This window comes from Dromaius novaehollandiae, chromosome 16, assembly GCF_036370855.1.
Source record: "Dromaius novaehollandiae isolate bDroNov1 chromosome 16, bDroNov1.hap1, whole genome shotgun sequence".
Classification (NCBI taxonomy): domain Eukaryota; kingdom Metazoa; phylum Chordata; class Aves; order Casuariiformes; family Dromaiidae; genus Dromaius; species Dromaius novaehollandiae.
In genome coordinates, this window is record NC_088113.1 from 17,789,979 (window position 1) to 17,813,876 (window position 23,898).

General features: G+C 38.1%; 1 protein-coding gene across 1 annotated transcript in view; it reads right to left on the reverse strand.

Annotated features, from left to right (window-relative positions):
- TAF4 (TATA-box binding protein associated factor 4) overlaps positions 1-23,898 on the reverse strand; it is a 41,110-nt gene that overhangs the window by 10,596 nt on the left and 6,616 nt on the right. The window contains exons 3-8 of the mRNA XM_026092905.2: positions 7,519-7,685; positions 6,975-7,094; positions 5,125-5,244; positions 4,241-4,363; positions 2,974-3,063; positions 1,590-1,832 (exon numbers count right to left, since the gene is read on the reverse strand). Coding sequence (XP_025948690.2) covers positions 1,590-1,832; positions 2,974-3,063; positions 4,241-4,363; positions 5,125-5,244; positions 6,975-7,094; positions 7,519-7,685 — 863 coding nt within the window. The remainder of the gene's footprint in view (positions 1-1,589; positions 1,833-2,973; positions 3,064-4,240; positions 4,364-5,124; positions 5,245-6,974; positions 7,095-7,518; positions 7,686-23,898) is intronic.

The window sequence follows — 23,898 nt, forward strand, 5'->3', positions numbered from 1 at the left end:
TAAAAATTCACATGTAAACACAAAAGATCCAGCTAAATTTTTCACAGATGGTTTCTACACACAGACCTGACAAACTAGACCTGTCTGAACCAACTGTAGAACTAGAAATAATGGAGACATGGTACAGATAGTCCAGCTGGTTCTAGGTGTTCTGTCTTCATCCAAAAACAACATAAGCCACACCTGCGCAGCACTGCACCATGGGTTTGTTAGCTTGGGCTCAGTCTCATACGACTACAGCCATACTGCTTGTGAAGCTGAACTCAAAAGCAGGGCTACATCGCACCACGTGGAAATTAACAGTTCAAGTCAGCCAGCAGAGCAGGTACCTCCGGATCATGCTCTACTCTACAGTATAGAAAGGGCTGAACTTCCATGTAGGTATTCAGAGACTGACTTGAAATAACTGAAAAATATGACCACATTTTAAAATCTGCTTATTAACTGTTTTCCAGTTTGCCTGTCGAGCTGACATACGCACACCCCTATATATATATACATACATACATACACACACACACACACACACACACACACAGAGTGAATTACTGAACTCAAAACATGGTTGTAAAGCTAACAAAAAGGAAACTCCTCTTTTTAGCATGATTGCCAACTGCACTCAGCATAACTTGCTAACTTGAAATTCAATGCTACAATCAGAGCCACTTATGTAAATGAGTCTTCTGGCCTTGACTAGTTTTCAGAAATTCTTTTTTTGCAGAAGTTTGAAAGTAATCTACAAACTCTCCTTATTTCACAAATTCAATTTCCCTAATTTTGCAACTCAGTTTATTTTTGCTACTATTTCATATTTTAGTGCTTTTTTAGTCAACGGCCAAACATGCAAGCCGTTCGCCTGTAAACCCAGCACTATGAGTTAGTGAATGTTCATTTCTTAATCCTTCTGTAGGTTCCTAACTCTTTTGTAGATAATACCTAGGTTATAGAGTTAGTAAGACCAATATAATCATTAATTTTTCTTTCAAGGTAAGTGCCAAAATACTTTTTAAAACCTGGATTGATAAAAGTGATCTCTCCTACTCATTTTATAGGAAAACTTCTGCATAGAGAAAGTCAGACAGCAAAGTGGCAAGTGTTCTATAAGGAACATTCAAATATTAAGCAGCAAAAAAAACCCTATCAAGTTAATCACGTATATTAATTAATACATATTCAACAAAAAGTTTACACTTAGTGCTCTGCTATCAGAAGAGGAGAAAAAGTGATGCTGGACAACATACTATTTTGATTTGGTTTTCAATAGTTTATCTGCTGTCCTGAACAAGACATCTTTTCTCCTGTTCTGGGTTAATTTGCTGTTAGACTTATGAAATGGGACACAGAAGATCCTTCAGGACCCCGCTTTCTCATGGACATGCAGTGATTGAGAGAATCTACCAATATTTCATGCTAAAATAGGACATAACATAACACTTTAATGAAGAACTTTTTTTTTCCTTAGTAGCTACTTTCTCTAAAGGGTTCATAAAGGTCTCCAACTGAGCTAAATCACTAATTTAAGAAGAAAAGTCACTGTGCTCTGAAAAAACAACTGTGCAGTAACAGAAGACGCTCTTCGGCTTACATACCAGTGGCGTAGACTGCCCTTGTTTGCTAACGCCAACTTGTGTAGGCTGAGTTAGGCTGATTACAGGTTGTTGGAGAGTACTCGTTACAGTTGCCGTGGCCTTCCCTGCTGTGCGCTGAACTGAGGGGCTTAGCATCACCGCCGTAAGTGCAGTTGTTGCTTGCGTTGTGGGCTGTTGCTGTTGACTTTGCTGAATGAAAGCTGCAGAGTCTGGTGTTAACTGTCTCAAGGCAGGTAAACTCCTCTGAAAAGAAAGAAGGAAAGAATTTGCTTAAATGTTTTCATCCCAGATCACAGATGAAAACATTAATTATAAAAAGCAATGCATTTCATTTCTGTCAATTGCATCAGTCTGGACGCACCTCTGCTTTAGAGCAGAAAATGCGGTAGCAGTGCACACAGAAATACCCTGCTACTTCACATTTAAAGCTACACTGAATGACAGTACCTTTAGCTGTAGGAACTTGGGTATCATGGGCATCTAGGTTATATAAAACCCACCTGGAACCTTTAGTGTGTATTTAACAGTCAAAGCCCATGCTGCCTTCCTTGATTGTGTTCTTATCTATACGCCAAGCAAAAACATTTGATAACTTAAAAGACATACTGGAACACTGCTTGAAGATTTCAGAATAACGGAGACCACAGTGCTTTACTGGATTCTTACGTTATTTATTTTCTTATGGTAAGGATTCCTAATGAACAGTTCAAAGTTGAACAAGCATTTAAGAACTCAGAAAGGTCAGCATGAAGACTGCACACACAACTATCACTACATCCCTTGACTATACATTAGTCAAGCAGAGTTACACTATTATGATACAGTGCTATTGTACTTTCTCTGATTTTCAGAGATGTTTCAGAATAAACAATATTTTAAGAGGTGTCCAATCACTATAAAATTTATGCCACATGGTATTTATTATTGAGAGGTGACAAGTTTCCTGTTTATCCATACAAAGAGGTTACAGCAGAGGCATTGAAGCATGAGTTTGTTCAGAAGATAGTTTTCTGTATCATTCAATCCCTAGCTCTCTTTCCAAGACTAAGAAGAGATAATAGATCAATTCATGGGTTTGGTGCTACAGAAAAAAAGCTGCTTATAAGCAACAGAAAAAAAAATCCTCGCTTTCAGATTTCTCAGAAAAGCTACAACACCACAGTGAAAGTTATATTATTGACTGTGCTAATCAATCATACTGAAAAATTCTTGGAACCAAAAGGGAGAAATATTTTTAACGAAGCAAAAGTCTAACCAGGCACCATTTAAAACATCCACTTACATGACTGTAGAATTCCATCTGTATTATTAAAAGACGAGCTTCTGTTTACTGCTGCAGATACATAAGCACAGAAAAATATATGGACGAAGTAACACAAATTACCTTCAGGAAAGGCACAAGGTAAGGTTGAGGTGAAGAATTAAGTTCTCTGTACAGCCTACTGGTAAAGTCTTCTGCTTCAATTTTTCCATCCTTCAAAACAGAAAATCCAAGTGAATGAACTTATAGACATTAACTTTTTAGTTATCTGTAGTTTCATAGTAGTATCAGCTCTCTGAATGCGGTTGTAAAGGGTAATTTATGCCAGCCACAGGGAACCAAAAAGCTCAGACAGCCAAATATCACATTTTACAGAGTAAAATTAAACTACTTAATTGATGTTAACTAGTAAGTCCTATGTCCCCATTTTCCTTTTTTTTTTCTTTCTTCTTCTTCCTGTCTTTCAGTTTGTGTTTCAAGAAACATATATTCAATGGTTTTCACTGTCACAGAAAAGAACAAGAATGTACTACCTGTACGCCAAGGGCTAGATGGAACCTATAGGAATGTTTCATCTGACCTGCAAGCAACCAACTATCCAATAGCTTGGAATAGCCTGGCAGCCCAGTCCCTAGTGCTCTCTTTCCCAAAGGTATTACAGTTCCTCCACTTCGAATAACTGAAATTCTGCCCATCATATGCTCAAAAAGTAGGTGTCTCTCATAGACCTAGACATACATTCCTCAAGGAAAGAGGGGCATCCAGCTTTGGTCTTGTGACAACTTCTGTTTATCATGTGATAACATCAGGGGTACGCAGCCAGTAAGCAGCTCCATCAGAAATTACAAGACCTACCCTAATTTAAAGGTTGCTAACACCTCAGCTAAGCAATGTTACTACTCACTCTATAAATATTAGGTATTTGAGCTTTAACATTAGCTTCAGAAAATATTATTTACTATTTATAAAAACCTGTGAATTCCTGCTACTGTAACTACTACAGTTGAATGCAACTGTAGTCTTCCCTCAGGTAAATAGTTCATCTTTCCATTCATTAGTTTTTAATCAATAAAAATTGTAAAATTTGTAAGAGTCAATTACATTACCTGCATTTTAATTTAACTCACACACGTCCATGACAGTAAGTTAATGAATGTCATGGATTAATTCTCATGCATTAATATGAAGCAAAAATGTCTGACTTACAAGTTTTAAAGGAAAATTTAAGCATATATTTTAATTCAGAAGTAGCAAAGTTTCAATCTGATTATCTTACATTTCATAGTCTTTCTCCTCTCCCTTAAAAAAAAAAAAAAAAAAAAAAAAAACTGTTTTGAGTCTAAATTTGCTCAGATGCTGTTTCTTACCACTTTCAATGAACTTTTCTTACCAGCAGGTTCTGTACCAATTCTTTCACGTTAGCCGCAGTTTCTGAGGACTGTTTTCCAGATGATGCCAGTTTTATTAATGTAGACAGAAAGTTTTTGCATTTCTTCACATTTTCCATAGTTTCCTGTTGGGGGCAGGAAGAAGGGAAACAGTCAGAGAAAGGAAGAAAAACTTTCTAATACATGATCTGATCATAAGCTCTCTGAGAAATAAAGTCCTTCTGCAGTTCACCACTGCAGAATATTACCTATAGATTCAGGTCCCTCACAGCTTAATCGGAGACATAATCAGACCAAAATTATTATTTTGCTTCATCTGTACACATGTATTTTACATTTTTTTAATCAAAATATTATTATGATTCTTAATGAAGTTAGGGAACAATATGCCATTCCTGAAATATTTTGTAAGTATAAGAAAATATGCATTATAACAGGACAGCAAATAACAAAGCTGCTCCTTCCCAGTGCACAGCATTGTGCACTCTAATTCTCTTTTGTGCAGTCTTAGAAACACGCATCTTGAACAAGTCAGTGCCAATTTCTAATCCCATTTAATACTGGTTCTATTTTGCTGCACTGATCAATTCACTTTTCTACAAAGACATACCCAGTATGTTAAAAAAAAAAAAAAAAGAAAAAAAGCTATACAAACTGTTACACAAATCAAAATGATCATTTCTGCAGCTGTCAAAATTCAAGTGACGTGTTTAAATGCTGTGTAAATGATACCGTTCCTGCTAAAAGTTCACTTTTTTCAAGACCAATAGTTCACAGAACTCCCGCATCTTTACTGCTCCCCATTCTGATCTGTATGTGTGTGGGAGGATGTACCAAAACACATTCTAAATGTACTCAGTATCTTAAGCTGTAACTATTATCTTACTGTGGCAGCAGTGGAGGTTGCCGTTGTTCCTTGCACGGTTCTCTGCGGAGTTCCAGTTTGTACGGCCGTTGCTGTCCCCAATGCAGTCGTCTGTGCAGTACCACCCAGAACAATCTGAGGCTACAGAAAATGCACATGTGAGATTATTGCACTTGAAATGCACCAAAACCTGCTTTCCTGAACCAAACAGAAACCAAACCACAGGACAGTAGAACATCTTTCATAGCTGTTATAAAAAGTTGCTAAACTATTAGCTATCTGTTGCAGTGGAAAGAAAGAGCCACCAGATGGCACAAAACACTACGCATTCAAAACTGAAATCCTGAAAGTTGATTAAGAACTGCATGATTTTTGGTTACTGAATACAACCACAAACATTCCCTCACACACTGTGGTTTCAAAACACTTAAAACAAGTACTACATTTTTATCAATGCAATTTTCTTTTTGCCTGTTCTCTTAAATGCCATTTTCACAGGGAGGAGTTTTTTCAAAAGGCACAACTAACACAAAAGCCCTGGTCTTATCTTGGTCTATTTGGTGAATAACTGGACAGAATGCTTTTCTACTTTAACAGACAAGCTGGGAGTCCAAAGCAGAAATACCACCTTTAAAAAAATCAACACTGTAAACAAGAACTTTCGACGTACACAGTTCATTCACTGACTTCCAACACATCGTGACAATCCAATTGGAGAGACAGTAATTGCTATCACACTAAAATTAGCTCTCAGAATTTTAACAGATCATTTGTAAACTTGCTCTTTATCCAAAGAGCCACAAGAAAAGAGGCTCTAGTGTTGTCGAAGCTGACTTTCACTGGCGTTCTGGGACACAGAAAAGGAGATATGGATTTACTTTGCTTCAGTTTTTGAAAGCAGAATAAATGAAGACCATGGCACATTCATTGCAGAAAAAAATACGCAGATGGAATGATTTTTTTTCACTCAGTATAACAGCAGTGTAAATGAGAGACACTCAGTTAGGTAAATTAACTCTTAGATCTGGAAACATCAAGGGCATAAGCAAAGGCTCTCTGAGGGGGAAAAAGGTTAAACGGATGCATAACAAAACCTGCACATCTTAAATGAGAACATTCTAATCCTGTCTACTCGAAGGATGAAGAAAGCGTAATGAAACAGATTAGGTGACAGCAATCACACTGTGTCAGTGTTGCTGTGAAGTCATGTTGAGAATTTTATACTTTCGTGCTGATTTTAAACTCAAAAAAAAAAAAAAAAAATCCACAAGGAAGCCTATCATTAATACAGACCAGGATATTAGAAGAGACTTCTCTGTCTTAAGACAATGATTTATCCTTGGGGCATCAGAACCCCTGTAAGCATATAAACCAAAGCAGAGACTTCCAAGAGGGAGAAATCTTGTGGCACAGAAGTCTATCAGTGCAGCCTTTTTGTAGTTGTAAATTTTGCTGCAGATAACAGAGGGCTATAGACCCATCACAGAACTAACATCGCAGCTCCAAATCCAAAGGGAAGCGGTGTCACTTTGAGGAAGAAAGCATAAAGGTATCTCATTCAAGCCAGTTCTGTGATTATACAAACTAAAAAATCTGAACTAGATTAAGAGCTGCACATGTTTTAGGAAGGATAATTCAGAAGGTATATCTGTCGTGCGCTGAATTAGAGGTATTTCCTGTAGTTCTGTCAGTTTCAAGCACAGTTTTCAGCTAATTTTAACAATTGATATAATTTGTGTGTGTATATATATATATATATATATATATATATACACACATATACATACATACACACACACACACCCCTACACACACACATATACACACACACACACACACACGTATATACACACTACATTTCTAAAACTCACTTGCACAACAGGAGGACGCTGTAGCGTTGTGGTGGGTTGCACTGTTGTTTGAGCCTGAGACACTTGCTTGATAATAGTAGTTGGTGTCACCTGTCGTGCAATAATAGGTGTTCCTGGAGCCTTAGGAAAACAAACAAAACAATGTTAGTTCCTATATTTAATTTGCCTTACCTAGGATTTTGTCTCTGCATAGTAGCCATTCTTACAGATACAAGAGAACTCACTTGGACCATTATAAAATAACTTGAGAGGAGAATTTATGTTAACCATATACAGTTTCAAATGGTTTCCTTTAAATCAAGCAGTTTTAAACTCTAAGCCATTCAGCCAGGTAGAAACAACATCATTTTTGATGAAGAACAGCTACATTGTAACAGATTAGGAACAAAATGCAATGCTTATGCCACATAGAAAAGCCTGTGCAGCAGTTTAATCAACCACTTCTTCAAATCACTAATATTATACCTGACTTTCTAGAGTATTCTTCACAGCAAGAGATTTACAGATTGTTTTTTTTTTAAATGCTACAGATTAGTGAACTAACCTGCACTGTTGATATCTGTACTGGAGGTGCACTGGTAGGTGTAGCAGGACGAGGAGTCATAGTATTTTGAGGCTGAGACTGGGCATGTGCCTGCGCTTGCATCTGCGCCAAGGCTTGCTGAGGGATCATCAGCAACTGTCCATTCTCGCTACGCACAAGGACCATGCCTGTAAAAATAAATAAAAATAAACAAATAAATAGGCCAAGAAACATATTGCCCTTTTCAAATATGAAAGAAAATATTTTTTTAGTTTCTTATCCAAGTTTGACATATATACCATTAATGCACTGTTGAAGCACTATGGCTAGCAAAAGTGGTTTAGAATAAAAGCAAAATACCCAGATACATTATCATATTTTAAGCAGAAGAGCTCAAATTACAGAAATACTTCTTAGTTATCGAAATGCTCGATACGGTGTGCATAAGAACACATAATAAAATGAGTTGATGTTATTCCCCCTTCCCTCCAAGTAAAAATCCCATGCGACTAGAGGCTAAAATTAGCAATTGTGTAAAATTCCTATTTCTTCATTCTAAGAAATTTATGTTTTATGAAACACACAAACTAAAAGAAAGTTTTGCCATTTAGCAAGATTCCTGTTAGTTTTTCTTTAAGAAAAAATTAAACATAGGCTTCATCAGCAACAGGAACACAATTGTCAAAATTCTAAATTAATTTCCCATAACAAATTTAGTAATGAAAGTGGTTATAAAAACCATAATCTTTCTCGAGTGCCTCCACAACAGACAGCACTGTGCCATGTTACACCCCAAAAGAAAAATAAAACAGAGAGGGAAATGAGGCAGCCATCCCCTGCTCAGTCACTCAGATCAGTACGCTTAACCCCACTGGAGAGCTATGGGGAAGCAGATTTCAGCAGGCAGATTTTCACACGCTAGCCTCTTTTTGCCCCTGAAAGCGCGGTCAGGATCTGGACCACATGAACTGGTTTTCGAGGGCTCAGTCATCCTGCACACCTCGGCCAGGCCATGGCAGCCTCAGCAGCTTATCAGAGCCACAAACTGGGCACCCAAAACTAGTCAGCATTTTTGAGTGACAAACTGCAGGAGGAAACTTCAGCGTGAAAAGCAAGTGGCACTACTGAAATCAGAAAGTTTTTCTTAAGTATTGCTCAGTGAACAAAAAGCCTACAAACATTCACCAAAAAACTGAAGGAGCTGTTTAAGGAATCTTAGACTACCACGACTTTGAAACAATCACAGTCTCATTTGCTTTTCGATTTAGATGAAGTGCTGAAACGTTTACAGATAACACCTTCCAAACCTGTCCGTGGCTGGTTTGAAATGCACAAACTCACATACTTATAAAAATGACTCTGAATGAAAACAGATTATACTAATTGATTTTCCCTTAATGTCTCCTTAAATTGTCTGCATTAACTCCCTTCAAATGAAGCAAATAGTCACAAAGAGACGTTAAACTAGTTTACATCAAAAAGGGGAACTTCACTTGTGATTTGTTTACAAGTGTGAGGTCAGGACCACTGTGTGATACAGACAAGACTTAAATCTGGAAATAAATATTTACAAACTGGCTTTCTGAGGGAAGGGGAGAAAAAGGCTATTTATCATCTCGTAGACTGTGGAACTAAATACACTTTGTTCAGCTATCAGGTCCAACCCAAATATTTTCCAGGCTACCCCCAAAAGTAAGGTGTCTTTTCTTTCTTTAACTTATATAGGGAGAAGTATCTTAATTAAAACAGTAAAATGACACACATCACCACCAGAGCTTACAAGAAATTTAAAAACCACGAAAGCAAATACAGAATTTGATCCTGCCAGCTGCTCCCTAGAACCACACTACACTCCATCACCAGCCTCATGCCATTGGGAGGGAAGTTGCTGAAAAAATACGGAGAATTTCAGTATTTTAAAGACTGGAGAGTGACCTGCTAGTCCAACAAGCTCATTCCCACACAGACAGACCTTGGCATTTTCCTCCAGTGTACAAACAGAAAATACTGGGAAACAAACTCATGCTGCCCATTTTTGCCATGGCTCACAATAATCAGCTCAAGCGGTTAAACACCGAATCAGTGCAAATCTTCAGTGCTTTCAGAACTGAAAACATCGGTATATGCAAGGCTGATGAGAAGGGCTAGTATGAAGACAAAGTCAAATTTTAAGGGTTGTTGATCACTGTTTACTTTCTACTAACTGAAAAGGCCAAAAACAGCTATACATCTATCCGCTTATAGATGCCTTTAAGTGCTCACAAGTACACTGGCATATCATAAGAAACATTCCTAAAATTCAGTTTGGGGATTCCCCAGGGCTAACGTGCCATCCCTGTTCTTTAGGGTTATATATTTTTTTCCCTTCCAGAAACATCACAAAATATACTAATTCTAGTTAGTTAGTTTGTTTTTTTAAGGCTACCTCTTCCAGCCTCCAGCTCAACAGACACGCGAGGCTCAAGAACGGTATTGCGCTAGTCCCTCATCCGGGCACAGCCTCCCCTTGGAGACCAGTACTGTCAACTCAGGTTAACTCTTTGTTTTGCTCCCCAAAACATAACATAGGAAAAGATAAGGAAGGGAAAAAAAAAAAAAAAAAAAAAAAAAAAAAAAAAAAAGGAGAGAGAGAGGCAAAGAAGGAGAAAAAAAAAGAAATCACAACGTGACGGCTGACTACCCCGAGGAGCAAGCCCAAAGCCAGGCCGATGAAATGCTCCCCGAGCTCCATGCCAAACTAGAACATGCCTACACATTAACGCAGCACAACTGCTGAAAAAGACAGCTGAAAAGCATATTAATGTGAGCTGTGTATTAATGTGCAAAGAAAGTTCAGTGTTTCGCAACAGATAGACAAAGCAATAATTTGTAATTCAAACCTTTCATCTGAACATGACTCTCTCCTCTTCCATCTCAGTAATGGAAGTCTGAACCTTTGCTAAGCTATTGAAGTCAGAATAAAAATGTAATTCACACAAAACTACATTCATATCTGTCCCTATTTAAAAAGTTCTATTACACTGCACTTACTTGATACAGAGCTATTTTAGATTTACATACAACTTTCCTGACCTACCTAAGTTAGGGCCTACAACAGATAGATAAGTTATTGTGTGCGCTTATTGGGCTATACGCGCACAAACACAATCACAAAAATCAGACTAGTTTTGCATAAACTTTAGGCATGGTGTTCATCCTGGTATTATACCACAATACATTCAGAAAAGGTAAAAGAAATCCAGATGAGGAAGGAACTTTGTTATTAAAACCTCCCTGCAGAAATTCACCACCGAGGATGCCCAGCTGACCAGCACAACCGATTTCTGACTGAACCTGTCACACCTCTCCAGCCCTGCTGCGCTTTCCCGGGAGAGGAGGAACTCTGCTCCCTCAGCTTCTCCCACCCAAGGGCTCTTTTCCAACCAAATTAGCTAAAAAAAGAAAAAAGAAAAAGTAGAACTATACCCACCGTGGCATTAAGTAGATTTTCAGTGAAGTCAAGAAAGCTGCTTAGGGCTAACTTGATTAAAAATTAAAATGAAAAAAATCCTGTTTATTTCCCTACTCTAAACAAAGTCACTGTAGGACTACGACAGACCCCTCTGCCACAGACACATGCACACGTGCACTAATCATCTTCAAGTTGATTTAGTCATTGCAATGGAAAAAAGGAAGAAACAAAGGTACACGTTTCCTCTTCTGTTCCAAAACTTGAATTTTGATAGCATTAAATACAGAAGTATCATGGTCTCAAACTCCAGTGCATTTAAGGTACAAATGCTTAACGAACCAGGCTAGCAATGACTAGCAGATACTAGGAGACAGCTAGAACTGTACCAAGTTATCTCACTTTACATACGACACTAAATTTAATAGAAAAGTATGAATGGAAAAGATCTTTATGTTTCAAGTATACCAACCAGTTTTTTGTTGCACAAGTGAATGAGTTGCTATTTGAAACCAAACGGCCCATAAAGATCATTGTTACCTTTTTCTAATGAAACATTTACAATAAAACGGATAAAAAAAATTAGTCATATTTAATATCTCTCTGCCTTCCTTTTCCTAGAAAGTCTGGTCAGACATACTACAAAATCACATTCACTGTATTAAAAAATGCAAATATCAGAACATTCTTCCAAGTCCCTCACTAAAAAACTAATTAAAATTACAATTAATTAACATTTTTGTTAGAAGTTAGAGGCTTAAGAGAATCCTGAAAGAGCTTCATACTTTAGTTCGAATTAAACAACTCCTCACAGTTCCAAAGGAAGGATTAACAAGACTGAGCTGGACTGGTCCTTATGCAAAAAAGATTTCCGCTCCTGACTAATGCAATGGTCATCTCATGTTGTCTTCTTGTGGAGACCTTACTGGATACCTCCCGTTTTCAAGAGAGTATTTGGATGGGAAAGTTCATTATGATATAATGCAGCTGCTTGATTCCACACTGCGTTGTACTTACCTCTTGCTATTTCTATTTGCTAATGGCAATTCCATTTACAAAGTGGTTTTTTTTGTTTGGTTGGTTTTTTTAGTAATTTGTAGAACTTGTAAAGTCATGCACTGGAATAAAGAATAAAGAGCTTTGCACATTTGACATATCAGAAAACCACAAACACAGGCTTTTTTTTCCCCTGCCTTCGCCTTCCTCCCTTCTATGAAATATGGCATAGCTTAGTAAAGACTAAGGGAAAAAAAAATTGTATCAAAATAATAAAGGAGGAAGATTGAAAACTCATTTTCTAGCCTCTGCAGACTACACTGATTATTTGTATAACTCCTGAGGCATGCAAGTTTCTTGCTAGAGAACCTGTATGCTCAAAAAGACACACGAGGAAGCTCTCTGGTAAGCCCTGGTTACAATACTTACAGGAGCCAGAGTTCATAATGACAGAGTTAAAGTTCCCTTCAGATATACTAGGCATCTTCAGGTTACTGATCTGAGGAAATACAGTCCAGCAAGTGTGGCAAATTATCATCTCTGACAACTGCATCAAGCAGGTGGCCACTCAAACAGCAGTATATCTAGATACCATCCTGTCTTGGCATAAGTGGTCCATTTCTAAGGGACTTGACCCATACAGTAGATGACACATGGAAAGACTTCACCAACTACAGTTAGCATGAACACCTAACGTGCAGACCATTGAAAGGTGTGCCCATGCTGGTCAGTGGGGATACCAGCAGGCAATAATGAAACTCTTCCAGATCTGTGAAATATAAATCCCAGAAAGCATCCTATCAGATCAGAAGCGACAGCATTGCTCTTGCTGAGGCAGATACTGAACAGAAGTTAAGAACAGGTAGGTTCAAACCTCCAGATTTTGCTTATTACCCACAGAATAGCTCATGGACTAATCCAAATTGATTCAAAACCACTACTTAGGAACCTAGACTTCTAATAAGGGTTTGTTTTTTGGTTTTTTTTGGTACCTGAGACCTGACAGAAGAGTTAATGAATGGTCTGGAAAGTGCATGGAGAATACTCTTTCCAGGCTTCTGAGGAAATTCACTTGTCAAAGCAAAAAAGTAACTGAACTTTATTCCCAGAAACAAAAAAACAGTTAGGGCCAGGGAAAACTGTTAGGCAGCAAAGAATCACCTTCAGTACCCATGCTGATGCTCAGAAAGAATGTCCAGGCCTGAAACAGTAACTAGAGGATTGATGCTTTCCGTGTAAGAGATCAAAGTTCTTGCAAACATATCTAGAAAACAGGGTTATTGATCATAAAGTCCACCAATATCTGACAAATCTTCAATCCTATCCAGATTTGCCAGGAAAGTTCACCTGAGAGGTTATCTGAACACCAGTGCAGTTTGTACCTAAAGCTCTCAAGCCTATTCATTTGTGATAAGGCGTTACAAGCGTTTGATCTGGGAGGGGAAGGGGGGGATCCGACAGTAATCATAAGCAGGCTGTGCCATATTAATAGAAGAAAGCTTTTTAATAATATTCTTTCTTCACTGTCAGATGAGATTCTGTGCAACAGAAAGGACAGCAGTGTCCAAGGTCATGCAAAATGGTATCATGCACACCACAAAACCCATGTAAAAGCAAAGGGGATGAGTTAATGCTCTTTACGTGATTGGATCAGGCTACATGGAGACCCCTGAATGATAAAACATTTATAGGAGGACAACATTTCTGAAGATTTCACCAATACAAAAACACTGGAAGAACACTGGACAGAGAGTTGGAGCAAAAAATAGCTGCCTATACAAGCTGGAGAAGAACATTTGGTAGAAAAGATGTATTTGCTAGTGTCTTTTCCTGCAGAAAAGGAAATAACCTGGCACTGACATTGATGCTGTCCAGCAATCCACCATTCCTCCTCTTACTGACCAGCCTCTAACAGTTATCACTCCACAGAAACGAAAAGCACAGGAAAAGACAGAGGAGCCTATCAAAGTCTACTAGCTCATTGCAACTCCATAAGAATTTAGGTAATTAAAGGAATATTCCCCAAACACAGGACAGGTTTTAGCAGACTTAGAACTACTTATGTACGCCAAAAAAGAGCTTCTGTAATATACTAGCAGAGGTGTAGCAGGTCATGAAGGGCACAAGCTATGCACCAACTCATTATGTAATGAAAACACTGAAATCGAGATGAATAGCACAGCACTTTAAATGGCAAAACAATACCGGATTAGATGATGCTGAAGATGCATTCTTTTGTATGTGTTGAGAGATATGCACCAATGCATTAGACATGCTGCCAGTTCTGGCAACCTTCAGGGGGTGGTGATGGGACCTGTAACACTGTTCAAGATCTCCATCGGTGAGCTGGATGGTGGGATGGAACAGTCCTCTAGCTTGCAGGTGACAACAAATGGGAGGAGCTGTTGATACATCGGAAGGGAGTGCTGTTATTGAGAGAGGGTTTAAAAAGCTGAAAGAACGAGCCAACAGGGATTTCATTAAGTTCAAAAGAGACAAATGGGAAAGTCCTGAAGCTGGGAGGAAACAACCCTCCGCGATAGCACAGGCTGAGGATTGAAGTGGCAGCTCTGCAGATAAGAGCATAGGTGTCCTGGTGGACACAAGCTGAACATGAGTCAGCATGTCCCTACAGCAATGAAGATTAACCACACAGTGGACTGCACTAGCGTAAGTGTAGCCAGCTTGTTCAGGGAAGCAATCATGTCCCACCACTTGGCACTTGTGAGGCTGCATGTGGAATACTGTGTCCCGTTTTGGGCTTCCCAATGCAAGAGAAATGCTGACACGCTGGAGCGAGCGCAGCACAGGGCCACTAAAATGGTTAAGATGCTCGAATGGGCCCAAGCAACCTGACTTCACTTTAAACTTCACTCTGCTTTGAGCAGAGAGTTGGACAAAGTGACCTTCTAAGATCCCTTCCAACTTAAATTCTTCTACAGTTCTGAAAAAGAGTGCCAATTACCAGCCACACATTCAAGGGGAAACAGAAAGTCACTTGGATTTAACATGACGCATAGCTGGGTCTGTAAAAGTGGGTCAAGACTTCAACCGAGCTTCCATTAATCTCATTAATAAATTTACATCAGTTCTTCTGTCAAATACGGTCTTAGCAGTGAATCAAGATGGGACCATGATAGGAATAAGGGGGAAAGTCCAGACATAATAGTTAAGCAATTTCTCAGCCATGGCCAGGGACATTCTTGCTCAGACCTTTCCTCCTCCGGTGAATTTCCTTGCACGTTGTGGATAAGGGGAAAAGCAGTAATAGTTAAAAAAAACACCCCACACACACTTAGTCTAGGTTCATAGAACCTCAGGCCATCTATGCTGCAGAGCAAATCCAGAAAAACCTTTATTTGACCTTCTTTGCCATCAAAGTGTTTGACACGCTAGCAATTCAGGCTCTAGAGTTTCATGAACAAATTTGCTTGGTTTTTTTGACTTCTACAAAGGTATCTCAGCTCCAAAAGGGTAACCATAATGCATAGAAAAAGGTCTACATGGTGCAGGTATCTGCTCCTGCAAAACAGCTGGCTGAAAACAAACCCACCGCTGTTTGTGACTTCCCCTGTTCCAGAAGTGCTCACACTGCACTTGCACGGATGAGGTCAGTGTGTATGAACATGCATTAGCAGTAGATTTGGTCCCTGATAAATTAGGGATCTACAGACCATAAAACTTCCAGAGGGTGCTAGGGCTGTCCAGCACACTGAAGCAACCTGAGATATCATACCAGATTCCCCCATATCTTGGTTCAGAGTAATGGGCATCCTAAAGCAATGAATGCTGAGGCTTTGCACAAAACTGTATGAGTGCTTGGCTGTGCTGCACGTGTCTAGAGGTGTCTGCTAAAAGTTCAGCACCTGCTGTGTGTGTGGTGAGCTAGAACTTGTCACAAAAAGACACACAAAACGACTCCGAGTTTCTCCTGACAAGCACTATACGTTACACGATAGCGAAGACCAGCACAGCACAGAATTTTGAACAAGAACTTGCCACAGAGCTACAAAGCACATCACTCCTTTACCTTGCAATAGCGGCAGACCACATCACACATGGAGACAGCCTGTGGAAGAGGAGTCTTGTCACACACAAGCCTTCTCGGACACATACACACCCATGACAGATCTGTACTCCTGCTACTGCGCACGGCTATTCTCACATATGAGCAATGCACTACAAGGATGATGGGTGGGTAAGTCACGAAGCATTGCAAAGACTCCTCATGTCACTCCAGAACAGCAAAACCAAATTTTACCTAGATAAAACACTGTGTTTTGATACAACGTTAGTTTACCAAGGCACTCCATTCCACTTGCATATCGTTGCTTTCCCCTCGCGCCCAAACCACACACACGCAGTGCAGGCCTTAACTGAAACACTAATTTTTGAAGGATTCTTGCCAACATAGATGAAAGATGCATCCTCAAAAATGATCACAGAGGCCTGACGACAGCACACAAAACATGCATTTTGTATAGCTAAGTACACCCAACTTCACATTACGAAAAACTGATTTTGTTTTTTCTTACTAAGGAGTCAGAAGACAAAAAGATTCAATTTTGTAATAAAAGCTTTTTTTTTCTTTTAGATTAGTGTTATGCAAGAATTCAATTTCGCACCATAGAACTTCACTATATTGTTTAAAAAGTGAAGAAGTAAATGATTTGCAAAATATAAATTTCAAAGCATTTTAAGACTATAGCTGAAGAAATAATATCATCTTAGAGGGCCAAAAAAAAGCAACCACACTTAGCAGTGGTTCCATATGGAAAAAATCTCAGCTTCTCAGTTGAAGAGGTGCATAAGAAGTGTTCTGGTAAACTCATCCATTTATATGCCCGCATTTAACAAAAGTTTCAATGGCAATGTGATTTTAAACTATTTTGACTTCTTTAGAAAGCTATATTCCATGAAAGAGCGTTAACATGCCTTTCTAGTCAAGCATATAAAGCCAAATCACCACAGAGCTCTATCAAACTGCAACCCAAACATCACACAAATCTGGTTTTAGTCTGATGCAGAAAGAACTAAGAAAGAAAAACACTATCAAGAGCTAAACCAATTACTTTAATTATTGATCTCAAAGTGATTCAGACTTAGCTCTGCCATTAATTACAATATACTTGCATCAAACATCAATACAGTCATACCAAAGTCTGATTTGTCTTTGAGAAAGGAAGACATAAAATAAGGGGTCACCAATTGTTTTGATATGTTCTTCTAAATGGGACATTTTCAAGCTTAGATATATCTAGATATCTGTATCAAGGCATACCAACATTAGAGCTGTTCAAGTATCTGATGAAATGGAAATGGGCAAGCTACTTTACATTTAACACAGCTTGCACACAAATACTTACTGAGGAATAACACAGCAAATCTATATTATCTTACTTCAAAAACCAATACCCTAAAGCCACTAAGTACATGAAAACCTATAAAAGAAAAAAAGCATTTCATTAATTTGTCTCCATTGTGAATGCCCCACTAGAGGTATCCCTGTTGCCATTCTCGCAGGGAAAAATTCTCTGCTGGTGCTACCTTTTCACCTGTAGTTGTGGAGAGCCTAAGTTGGACAAAACTCAAGACTGACAAATAACCAGCGCAGCATTGGTGCAAACTCTCCTGCCAATTCTCTGCAGAAGCAGCCTGCAATTTTATGGCACTCAGTGTAGATACAGAAGTTGTTCTACTTTGAGAACATGCCAAACACTACACCTGTGAGTTCAAATACAAACTATCAACGTGGACATGATATTGCATGTCATTTGGCTGATGGCAACATTTATTAAATAGTACTACTTTTTTATTTAGAGTCTGAACACAGAAATAAGTGTATTTTCACACCTGTAAGCTTGAACTCGGAAAGCTTTTAAACAAAATGAAGTCTAATTTTGATTTTTACTAACCATCAAATGCACAGTCCTGAGTAATGACTAAGCTTAATGACTGGGTATGACTAACACTTATAAATAATTAGTGCCTTCTCTCCCCCTCCAGAGGGGAGAGGAAAGGAAAGAAAACCAAGTGATACATTGGAGAAAAAAAAAAGAAAGAATGAAATGAAATAAGAGCCTGAAGTTCATGGCATGAATACTTGCCGCTTTTTGCGATCCACCCTTAATACTACCGCAAACATGGACATGTATCGTTATTAAAAAGTTACAACTCACTCCTCATCCTTTTCTACTAACTTCTGCACAGTTCAGCCACCTTCCTGCTCCTGATCTCTTCTTCCTACTTCAGCTGATTCTTAGAAACACCACGACGCCCAGTCTCTTCCTCTGGCTCTCCGGCCACATGTGCTGCGATTCCTCAGCGCTGCTCTTTGGACTTGGTACTTCTGACTCATGTGAGCGGGACTGGTCCCACTGGCCCCACTGTCACTTATGTTGAATGCACCTGATGCTATAACTTATGAGAGAGATACTAAATTTAATCTTTCCTTACGGAAATATACATTTGATTAATAAATTGAAGGAAGGTGTGAAGACAGCTTACTATCGCCTTGCTGCCCCTCAATCACTGAAGACATACTAGAACATAGCACTGCATCTCATTGCTTAGTCTTTGTTTATACTCTGATACCTAAAATGAACATGTTTTGCAACTGAATGTATATATTAGTTCTCTGCACTGCATCTACCATATGCTTTATTCTGCGTAAAAGTATTCTGATGGCCTTTAATGGTTCGACTACTCTCAGAAGCATACACTAATTGAGTTATAAGTTAGAGTTTAATAGAGAGTCTTACTTGATTCAACACACTATCTTAAAACAGTCACGCTTACTATTTAAAATAATATTACATACTAATGTAAAGAACTTTTATATTATCAACTGTCTAGGTATTGGTTACAATGCATTACTCAAAAAAATATTTCTTAGTAATGCATTTTAAGGGAAAAGGGAAAGTTAGAGACATGTGATGTTCATAATTTACATTTCTAATTTAGAAGTAGAGAGCTCTACAGAGACAAGAAGCCATCCAGTTTTTACCAATATACTTTTCCCAACACCACAAAAGGAGCTTGGCATCTGAGTCAAGCCTTGCACTAAATCCTGTACAAATATGGAGTAAAAAGATCTGTCCCTGGGTAAAGAGTTGTATATCCTATTTATTCACTTTGCTGAAAGTCAGCCTTTTATATTTAAAGTCTTAGTATTTTTCTCATGATTGATAATATGAGTACAGAAAGAATATTTTATAAAGATGAATTTCTAATCTGAAAACATTACACAGCCAAAACCTGTTTATATTTGCACAGTGCCTTAAGATCAGCTCTGCACAGATCTCAGGGCAGAAACAATACTCAGCTGTATCAATTCCTTATAATTATCACTCTTTTCTTGAATACGTATTGATACATCTATACCATCACATAATAATGATAATCAAGGATTTGTTCTCACTGAAAAATTTCTATCATTAAAAAACAAACAAACTTATTTAAAGACCTAAATAAGGACTCAGGGACTGTCAGGTTACCTTAAGTATTAGGCTAAAGAGACATGAAGACAATTACTCCAAGACAGAAGGCTCTGCAGTAAAAACTTGGCACTCTCTTCCCTAAGAAATTACCACGGAACAGAGATGGGGTGAAAAATTATAGATTAAACTGAGGTTTAAAAAAAAAAAAAAAAAAAAAAAAAAAAAAAAAAGCTCCTGAGCCAGCAGGGTTTTGGGGGTTTTCTAGGATAATCTACTCATGTGTCTGTGGCCTCAGTAAAAATAAACCTCATATGAATGTTCACATTAAATTTATTATATTTATATATATACACACACACACTTTTATATATTTTTTACACCTGTTTCATTACTGCCTGGTTTCCTTATAGTTTTTGTCCTTCACTCAACATTTCAGTTAGAGATGAGATCTTTTTGCTGTAGTAATTTAGCAGTACAGTCTCCAGTATAGACACATCAGTATAAAAGATGCCTACTGTATAAACTGTTTTCTTTCCCTTATAAGGTGGAAGCAAAAGATGGTTGATAGCGCAAACCTGTATCCAAACAGGAAAGGTCATACAACTTTAGAGAAGCTTCTATCAGTATAAATAACCAATAAACTACAACTTCTTGCATTTAGGCAAGACCTTCATTACTTTAAAGGCAAACTCAAGTTAAAGCATAACTTTTTTCAGAGACAAAGCCTGAAAAGCCCTACAATCACATTCTCCATTAAAAAGATTCTCTGTAACATGCCAAAGGGAAAGCCACACACTTCGGTTTCAGCACCAGAAGCACACCAGGAGGGCTTCACTCATGTTCACAGATCACACAACTGCGTGCACGCAAGAACATCCCTAGGGCCATGGACAGAGCCCTTTGCAACCAGGAAGCTCCACGTACCCTTCTGCGCGTCTTCCTTCACACACAGCTGATAATGCAGCTAAAACAGCTGCCTACTAAGTACCTTTAAAAATTGCCTTCTGTCATTGTCTTTAGTTGTGGGAAATACAATTTTCAAAGCGATTTTTTTCAAGCAGCTACTTCACTGAATCTTTTCTCACAAGGGATAACACAGCTAACATACAAATTTTTTTTAACTTGATAACACATACTCTCTTCCAACTGGCAAAAACATTCTCTTTAACATTAAGCAATGACAAAGACAAGGAGGAGATTCAGACACATAAATGGAGTTACAAACAATCACAAAGTTTCAATACACAAAACAATCCTGACAACAGTAGTTATTTTCAAATAAAAATGATTATTTCAAATATTTCTGATAAAAATGCATATAGTAACACAATAAACGCATATAGTAAACACAATAAAATGTCCTGTTTGTGAGTGACTTCTATACCTAATTCATACCAAGAGACTTAGTGTTTGATCACAGTTTTTGTGAGAATGGATAGCAGGCTTTCTACAAGCCAAACTTACCTGTTTGTTAAAAACCCACTTAGGGTAATACCAGTATTTTCAACTACTTTCCTGAACTACTTCATACATTTTTTAGAATTCTGTTTACATATAATTTCCCAAAACAGAGAAGACAAACAATAGTATGAATTTTCACACACCAAAATCTTTCATTTGAAGAACAGTTTGTGACACCTACTAATTTGCATCTTAACACATCAGTGCTCAAAGCTGTTGCATTTTCATCTTCCACTTTAACTCCACTGCAGTATCCTGTGTTAGCGAATGATTCAAGACCTGGGCAGCATCCAAATTTGTGGTCCTCAAACCAAGACGTTACACTTTAGAAGTAACCCACATAGATTGCCAGAGATGGAAAACTCACTTAGTCCACCGAACATACAAACAACATGTAACTCGTTTCCTAGAGCAGCAGTGGGCAAAAATCTCTCAAAAGCAGCAATTCACTCACTTTTGGTCATTGACCGACATCCTTGATCATAAACCTAGCGATACCCAGGAAGACCACAGTTCGAAGCGTACATATAACACAAATCTATACCCACTCTTCCGATACAGTAGTATTTTCCATAACAGAACCGAACAATATGTAGTCAAAGATAATGAAATGCTTTCATAGTTTAGCTTAATGGAATCACAATTATATTCCATATTAACCCTTGTCACTTAAAGAGACACCTTTATCAGCTGTGTAAAACAAGGCATTGCTTTGCCTCACGACACTCATTTTAACAAAAAACAGAAAACCCTACCATGCAACTCTTTCAGTCTCAAGTTCCTCGGGGTACAAAGCTAAGCATGTAGGATCTTTCAATTACAAAACGTGCAATAAGAAAGAACAAACACAACTTTCAGTCTAACAACATATGGCAGATCTGATGTAACAGATTTCAAATACAGTAGAATGTTCCTTTTGCTGATGCATGATTTGAACATAAAATCCACCCCTCACCCAGAAAAGGGCTGCAGAAGAGATCCACAGTTATCTCTTTGAAAGAGAGCGATCCAGAGGACTCCCAAGTGCTAATCTTGGCTCAATATTGATTCCCTTATGGCCTTGGGCAAGTCAAAACTTCTCTAACTTGCTCCTTCTCCCAGCTTTAAAGCAGAGTTCATACTACTTTATTTACCAACCACGCAGACATGTTGCAAGTATTAACTTTTGTAAAGTGCTGTAAAAGTAAAACATACTATAAGAAGCTGCTATTATCATTATGCATTAGAGACACTATTTTTCACAAAATACAGCTATGCCAACATGGTCAATAGGTCTAGTATTTGCAGCATGTGCATAATACAGGGAAGCTATAACCAGGATACATTTGAACTTGCTTGCAAGTCAGTGAGAATTAGAAAGAACTACATTCCACTACTTTATATTATTCCTTCTGTTCCTTTCCATACTTTTTACACTGTGGAAGTCTGCAGATTTCCTCAAGTATTCATATTCCTCATTACTTCAGGCACTTCCAGGGTACACGCTTCAAGTTAAAAGAAACCCAAAGAACATGACATTCAATAAGGAGAAGTAATACAAATTGTTTTACAATGTGAAAAGTTGCCTTATTCTTTTCAGTCTGTCACCTTTCCTCGATTTCTATTCACTTTTTCACTTGACAACCTAGCACCCCAATTCCTTACTGAAGGAAATCATACTCATGCAAATATTTTCAGTGACTAGCTCCAAAAAGTATCACTGCTGAAGTCAAAAGGACCTGAACAAATACATTAAATAAAGCATGCGTTCAGGTATTTTTCCCAACCCAAGGCCAGTATAATCAAGGTTTGAGAAGCAGGGAATAGGAAGCTAGAATCTTCCTTGGATGATTAACACGAGCTAAAAATAATAATAATAATAAATCATTGATTTCTACAAAGGTTAAGCTTCTATTTAAAACCCAGTCAAGTTTAAGTTTAAGAAAACCTTCAGGGTGTAAACTGATGTAGCCCGTCCTCCTCAGTCTGCTGATGTATCACTCCAAGGGTCCTATGGATGCCTTTTGCTCTGAGAAAGCTAAGTTAAAACCAACTGTATAGCTCATTTGCATTATTACTGTTCAGAACTCTGGAACATTCAATTTTTAAAAGAGCCCCATCAGTTTCATGGTCCTGTAGGCTGGGAAATGACCCAGGCCGTAGTTACAACAGTAACGACACAGGAGACGCTCCAAAAAGAAAGTGACAAAGAAGTCTAGTCTCATCCCCTACTATCAGCTACTGGCAGAGGCACGTGAGGTTTGGAATAATAATAAAGACATTCTATCATCAGATACAAAACAAAACAAATCTGCGATAGCAGTTCTACTACAGCTGCACAACTGTATTACTGCTAATGAGGACATTGGTCACAACCTCAGAAGTCAAAAAATTAAGTATACCATAAAAACAATATATCCTATCCTATCTTTAAACAGGATTATGACCATCGCAAGATTTTATTTATGCACAAAAGAATTTTAGTCTTTAGAAATATCAAGCTAGTGAATTCTCATAAGTACTAAAATTCACTGAAAAGGGAGGGGGGGGAAAAGAAGGGGACAGAGGGAAGTAAAGGTTTCTAGATTTCGGTTTCACCTAAGCTAGTAGAGAAAACTGTCCAGACCTACTAGCTGCATATTGCTTTTACTATTCACCCACAGCACTCTCTCCAACCTGCTCCCTTCTTTAAGAAGGTACCTTAGACATTATAATGCGATGCCTGCATGTAAAAATATAGCAGAAGCTATACTTATATACAAGTATACACACACACATATGCATTGCAGAAAATCTACACACACACACAGATATATTGAGAGAGATACATGGTGTTAGCAACAACATAAAACATCTGCAAGAAGAGAAACCAAATCTTTGAACTCTGAAGTTGACAACACTGCTAAAGTAAGCATAAGCTCATAGACTTTGGTTTTGAGATTGTATTACAGCACTGCAAGAGAAGATAGTATTTTGAAAAAGGTTTTTAAAGCATACAAGTCAGTCACTTTACAAGATGATTCTACCACATGTCAGTGATGACCTCTAGACACTTTACGCCCTAAGATTAATCTCTTA